At 40.1% G+C, this 6544-nt stretch overlaps 1 protein-coding gene across 1 annotated transcript in view; it reads right to left on the bottom strand.

Annotated features, from left to right (window-relative positions):
• Nucleotides 1-6544, bottom strand: part of COG6 (component of oligomeric golgi complex 6) — a gene marked incomplete at its 5' end in the record, with an annotated part of 105574 nt that overhangs the window by 26745 nt on the left and 72285 nt on the right. Inside the window, one exon of the mRNA XM_019523803.1 lies at nt 4226-4343. Within this exon, the coding sequence (XP_019379348.1) occupies nt 4226-4343 (118 nt within the window). The remainder of the gene's footprint in view (nt 1-4225; nt 4344-6544) is intronic.

Genomic DNA, 6544 nt, shown 5'->3' with positions numbered 1-6544 from the left:
GCTAGGGTCTGGAACCAACTTCCAAGGGAGGTGGTGCAGGCTCCTACCCTGGGGGTTTTTAAGAGGAGGTTAGATGAACACCTTGCTGGGGTTGTTTGATCCCAGTACTCTTTCCTGCCATGGCAGGGGGTCGGACTAGATGATCTGCTAAGGTCCCTTCTGACTTTAGAAACTATGAAACATTCCCTCTTAGTCTTCTCTTCTCTAGACTAAATAAGCCCAGTTCCCTCAGTCTTTCCTCATAAGTCATGTCCCCCAGCCCCCTAACCATTTTTGTTGCCCCCTGACAGACCCTCTCCAATTTGTCCACATCCATTGAACAAAACCGGCTGCAGGACTGATTCATGGGGCACTCCACTTGATACTGGCTGCCAAGCAGACATTGATTACTACTCTCTGAGTCCGATGCTCCAGCAAGTTTTCTATCCACTTTACAGTCCATTCATCCAGCCCATACTTACTGTGTTTGCCTGCAAGGATGCTGTTGGAGACCACATCAAAAGCCTTGCTATAGTGATTGTTCATCTGTATGCTCTTACCTTTCAGTAGGTGAAAGTGAAATAAAGTGAAACAGCTACTGCTTAGTCCTCAATGAAAGAGAGGTAAAATTACTGCAGCTTAGTTTTCACTCCTTGCAGGGTAAGAGCATGCTCATGGACAATTACTTTAGAGCCACTGACACTTGCTAAAGCCTGGCCACTCTGTACTCCCAGAAACATTTTTGTATGTCTATACCCAGATTCTGGCTCTGGGCGAGTCCAGCTGGCACCTGGCCCCATCCTAGCCGGGAAACCCCCTTCCTGAAATCCTGGTTCCTGTCCAAGCAAAACTACTCAGACCTGGCATCAGAGAGTAGGTGACTTACATCCCCCAGGGATCTCACACAAACCATTTACCAAACAGAGGAAAAGTTTGTGGTGTAGTCTAAACACGGCTGCTCCCTTACAAAAATCACTTTGTTAACATCAAGAGAGAGAGAAATTCCATCTACATTCAGTTTGACAGATATTATAGCTCTTTTAGCTAGGGAAAGCAGGCTAATGTTTCTATGATGCCTTCCCAAGGTTCCTGCAGGGCCTCACACTTTTCAGAGGCTTTGGTTTAGAAGATTATTATACTCCTGGGATACTAATATGATGCAACAAACCTTAGAAAAGCTCCTTCTGAAGCTGCACAGTACGTTTTTCACTCAAGTTTCTAATGTTAAAGATAACTTGCCTGGTGACAGTGGTCTCAATTTGTAGAGTGAGCTTCAAGATCTAATACTTGAACTATTTTATAATCACATACTGCAAGGTAAGATGGTGCCTCTAGTATTCCAAGTATTGACTGAATTCCACCTTTAACGCAGAAGTCATTTTCGTCATCCTTGATATTCTGAAGTCCTCAGAGACTTCATTAAAAACAGACAAGGCCCTTTGGCAATCCATCAGACCTTTTGTTTGGTTTGTCACCTTGGGTCATCCTCAAATAACTGTCTGATTGCCCTTTATATTACTATACCATGGTTATCCTTAAGCTAGGAAAGTACATAAAGGTTCTCCTGATCAGTCCACCTTCAGGAGACCTTTTGTTACAGATGCTTACAGTGCAAACAAGTAGTTCTTACCTCTCCTCTTATTGGCACAAAGTTCTGTTCCTAGAATTCTGTCTCTAGGGAGGAATCCCCTTCTAATGTTCATTTTACTGAATTTATTTCTGAAATGATGGAACCCAATTTCATCCCTGCACATGAAGCTTCTGTCTTCTAGGGTATTCCTTTAAGGGGAATTTAAAGGGAATTCTTAAACACAGACACTACATTCAGTAATTTTCAGCATTAGACATACTTGATAGTAATTTTCCAAATCAAAGGAAATGATTCTCTTGCTATATTCAAGACTGCTGAGCCTAACCTAGAGCATAGTCTCCAACTTGGGGTACCAAACTTCAAGAAAGATGTGGACAAATTAGAAAACAGTTCAGCACAGAGCAACAAAAATTCATAGTGGTCTGGGAAGCATTACTTATAATGAAAGGTGGAAAGAATTAGGATTATTTAGTCTGGAGAAGAGAAGATTGAGGGAGGATTTGATAATAGCCTTCAAATACCTGAAGGGTGGTTATAAGGAAGATGGACCTAGGCTATTCTCTGTGACTGCAGGGGAGAGAACAAGGAACAATGGTCATAAAATGCAGGAAGGGAAACAGAGGTTGGACACTAGAAAGAACTTCCTCCCTACGATGAAGGTTGAACATCTGAACAGACTATACAGAGATATTGTGGAATCTCTATCTTTGGATGCAGATTAGACATGCATTCAACTGGAAAGGTTCAGTCACAGACAATCCAGCCTTGAGCAGGGAGCTGGACAACATGACCTTCTGAGGTCCTTCCCAAACCTACTTTTCTAAGACTGTATGAAGAGTACTGTTCAAATGTGATTCCTTTCTCTCTACCAGCTACTAGACATATAATGTTTATGCATTTATTTATTTATTAAATTTATATGCCACTCTCCCCAAGGCAGCTCAGGGTGGTTTACAATTACTTAATTTAGTCATGCAGCATAAATGCATTTCTAATTTAGCATAAGAACATGGTGAAAAAGTCCCATCTCAAATGAGCAGTGTACCAGCAGGAATGATCGTAATCCTCTGGAATCTAGCAGCTGTGAAGAGCAAGTAAAAATATGAGAGTTCTGTTAGCTGAATCACTGTTTAAATTCTTTAAACTTCTTTGTATTTTAGATCGACTGCTTAAGGCATCCAAATTATCTGAAACAACGAGGCTACCAAAGGAATAGTATTATTTAACCAGGCCATATTTATCTCAGATAAAATCTCTGAGATAAATAAATAAAATAAGTTGAATTACAGGCACTAAAATCTGTTATTTAAAAATATATCGGACATACAAGTGAAGTAATTTTTATTGCCACATGGGCAATAGACTAACCTGACAATAAAGGAGGTTTGGAGAAGGTGGCACTAGTTTCAAAGCCTGGCCAGTGGTCTAGCAAAGGGCACTAGATAGAGGATCTGTACCCTTAGAATGTGCTTATGGCCTCAAAGCCCAAGACTTGTAGACTTAGCAAGCCAAGAATCTATAGAGTTAACATGGAAAAACCTCAAAACTGCACATTTTAAAATGCATGAATAAAGGACTGCCTGATACAATCTCTCTTTCTTACCAAATTCACTCAAATAATCCATACTCAGGAGATTCTGCCTGAGTAATGTAAATTAAACTATCTGCAGCATTAGGCCCATACTGAACACCTACATCAATAAACTAATTATCATCAGATTGTGGCCACAGTCACTTTATGTAGGTTTGTAATATTAATTTTTATTTTACTGAAACAAATGTAAAAATTACTGTACTTCTGTTTAAACAAATTCTAGTATAATAAAAGCCTTAGTCTGTCTGTCTGTGTAATGGTCTGGGCCAACTGCACATGCGTTGCCGAGAGGGTGCACATTGACTAGCTGCAAGGGCCCGGCGCGTTACAGACAGAGGGGGCAAGGGAGCATGGGAGTGGTCGTGCCACCCCCCTACCCCCATCAGCTGGTAGGGTGGAGAAGACAGGATGAAAGGAGGGAGGAGTGCAGGAAGAGGAAGTGGGGTTTCTGGTGGCAGCACTCCTCTGCCGCACCCCCTGCTTCTACTGCTCCCATGGCCCTGACAACAACTGGCAGAGAGAGGGAGGAGAGGGGGAGGGGAGGCATGCTGCCTGCCATTGGGTATCAGGTGGCCACTGCCGCATGCCACTGCCTCCCTGCCTCCCCCCCACCTGTTCCTGGGACCCAGCAGCAGTGTGGGGTTGAGCGGCAGGGAGCACACGGGGCCGGACGGGGGTGGGGGGCAGCCCATGGGGCCAGAGACTGAGTGGTGGCACTGTGGGGTGCTGGGTGGCGGCATTCCATCCCCACCCCCCCAGTATGAAATAAAAGCAGCGTGATTTTTAAGCCTGATACAAAAATATTCTCAATCAGTAAATTTTGATCTCTATGTAGAAGCAGACAAAAGGAAAGATTCCAAAGGGAAAAAATGATAAAAACGAGTAGAAGTTACTTAACTTTTCCATTTTCTAAGCAGTGTCATACCATCTATAGAGATTTACAAATGTTACCTTAGGGTTCATGAATTAAAATGTAAACAATTTTTATTTAAATCATTTTTCTGAGTTAAGGAAAAATTAATTATTTTAAAATGTGAAAAGCTTATGCTTAAGAAACAAACCTTGTCCATTAGTTTACTTGCATGAAGGCTCAGACTGTTGAAGAATATCTTTTTGCTTAATAAATGCATTTCTTCAACTGTTGTTAACAGTGTAGCTGCACTGCTTCCTACAATACCACTGAAAACCAAAAGAGAATTATTTAGTTTAATAAAAAAAGAAACAATACAGATCCTGATACTTTGCTCAATGCCATGTTAAAAAATATCATACAAGTTCCAAAAGTTGAAATGCGCAGTGAACTGTCACAGCAGGCAGTTCCTCCTTAATTCTAAGGTAATTTGTAAGACAGGATGATTAGTTAGAACAAGCACTAACAGCCACAGTTACAAATAATTAGACACTATATGTAACTAGAGCATACCCATAACTTATCAAGAAGTTCAGTAACGCATTCAGTAAAAATAAATACTGGAATTAGTTTAGTTAAAAATAAGACTCCTTGCATCAAATCCAGGTTTTATTTTGTTTTTTAAAATGTTTAAATAGTAGAAGGAGAAAATGAAAAATGTTGGAATAAGAAAATGCTGAATTGTTAATTGCAAGCAAAACACACATTACTTAGTGGAATCTTTTTATGTTTTGCATTTTATTTTATATTTCAAATTATTTTCCATTGTGGAAAGAAACATGCCTTCATTAATCTTGCTACCATCTATTTAAACATTAATTTTGCTTTGGCTATAAAGAATATAATTCTCATAAGCAAAAACTGTAACTTCATTTTATTCTACCCTGCTCTCCCAGATAAATGTGTGAATATGTTCACCTTCAAAGTTTTAAAAGCCCATGGTTTACTCCTACAAGTGTTAAAATAATATATTAAATTGAACACACCTGTTCTATACCCCATTCAATATGCACGTGCACTTCTCGCAGATGAATTTACTATCTTAACTAAAAGCAATTGTTAGTTACAGACCATGTTGGGTAAAAGTTCATCATGCCCGAGGGGAACTAATCTGGCATTCTTGAAAAATGGCAGCCCGATTTTCAGAGCATCATCTGCCCCCAGTAAAGTCAGCACCTCTTAAATTAGACTTAACTACAGTAACCAGATCCATTTCCCACTATACAGGCAAGCTCACTTGGCTACTAGGATTGTCTACTATGATCTTTTGACAATGTACTGTTGACTGCAATGTCTATAATTAAGGTTGTCTAACACTTTCTGTTATAAACCACATTTTGTAATGTTTAAAATGTTGCTAAACTTTTAATATGGAGTCTCAGGTTGAGTTAATGGGGGGAAGTTTTACAAAAATATTTCAGCTGTTTTTATGAATGAAATTGGGGGGATATATATACACACACACAGACTTTTGCTTATGTTAAAATTTGTATGCCGATTTCGCTATAGACAAAGTACCTTTTCATATAATAAGGAGGGACTGCATTTGTCAGGAATATGCCTTTTACTGTTCCTATCAAAAGCCTCACCTAAACTTGGCTCTGAAATCTCAGCTATTCAAAACTTGTTACTGGCTTGGCAACCACCTTCTCTGAAAGTACGTACTAGATGGAACAATGATTAGTCCAAATCTATAGGAGAGGAGTATAAGCCTAACTGGAATACAAAGATGAGTATACAGATCAGACCAACTCATTACTCATTGAATAAGAACGGCCAGTAGAAAAAAAAATGTCATATGATCATGTAGTTAAAGACTATAATACTGCACATGTTCAAGGAGTGGGAACAGAGTGTATTAAAAATTCTGTAAGCAAGCTTAATTTTGCTTTCCCTGACTTTTTTTAAAAAGAGTGCTCAACTTAGTAGCCTTAACATTTTTTCATGTTTTTTTGCATATATGTAACTTGGTATACCACTGAAATACAAATAAAGGATTTTGGTAGCATACTCTACAGAACTGTTTTGTATTTCCAGAGAGATTTTAATTATATTTAGGAACAATGACAGTTACTTGAAGGCCGGATGGTATCTCCTCTGTTCTGTGCAATGCTTAGAAAAATGGCAGAACTCAAAAAACACTCCTGCAAAACCCCCACCCAGCATTGTTTCAGTGAAAGATTATTGTTTGAATGCACTAGAATCTGTGTAAGCCTGAATAGGAGAACTATTCTATTTACTCTTGAGACCAAGACAAGGTTTTTTTTTACCCTCGCTGAACATGGGATGGGGGGGAGGGGAAAGGACCCCTCAACTTGGATTGGAGTACAAAGTGAGGGCGGAGGGACACAACAGGCAGCTGCTGTGGCTCAGGGACTGGGGTTAGAACAGCAGCAGCTGCCTGTCTCCCACCACCTCCTGACCCCCTGCCACTGCTTTCCCTGCCTCAGTGGCGGGGGGGGGGGGGGGG

Source organism: Gavialis gangeticus, unplaced genomic scaffold (genome assembly GCF_001723915.1).
Source record: "Gavialis gangeticus isolate Ggan-Ray unplaced genomic scaffold, GavGan_comp1, whole genome shotgun sequence".
In the NCBI taxonomy this organism is placed as follows: Eukaryota; Metazoa; Chordata; order Crocodylia; family Gavialidae; genus Gavialis; species Gavialis gangeticus.
This window is presented reverse-complemented; position numbering and strand designations above follow the sequence as displayed.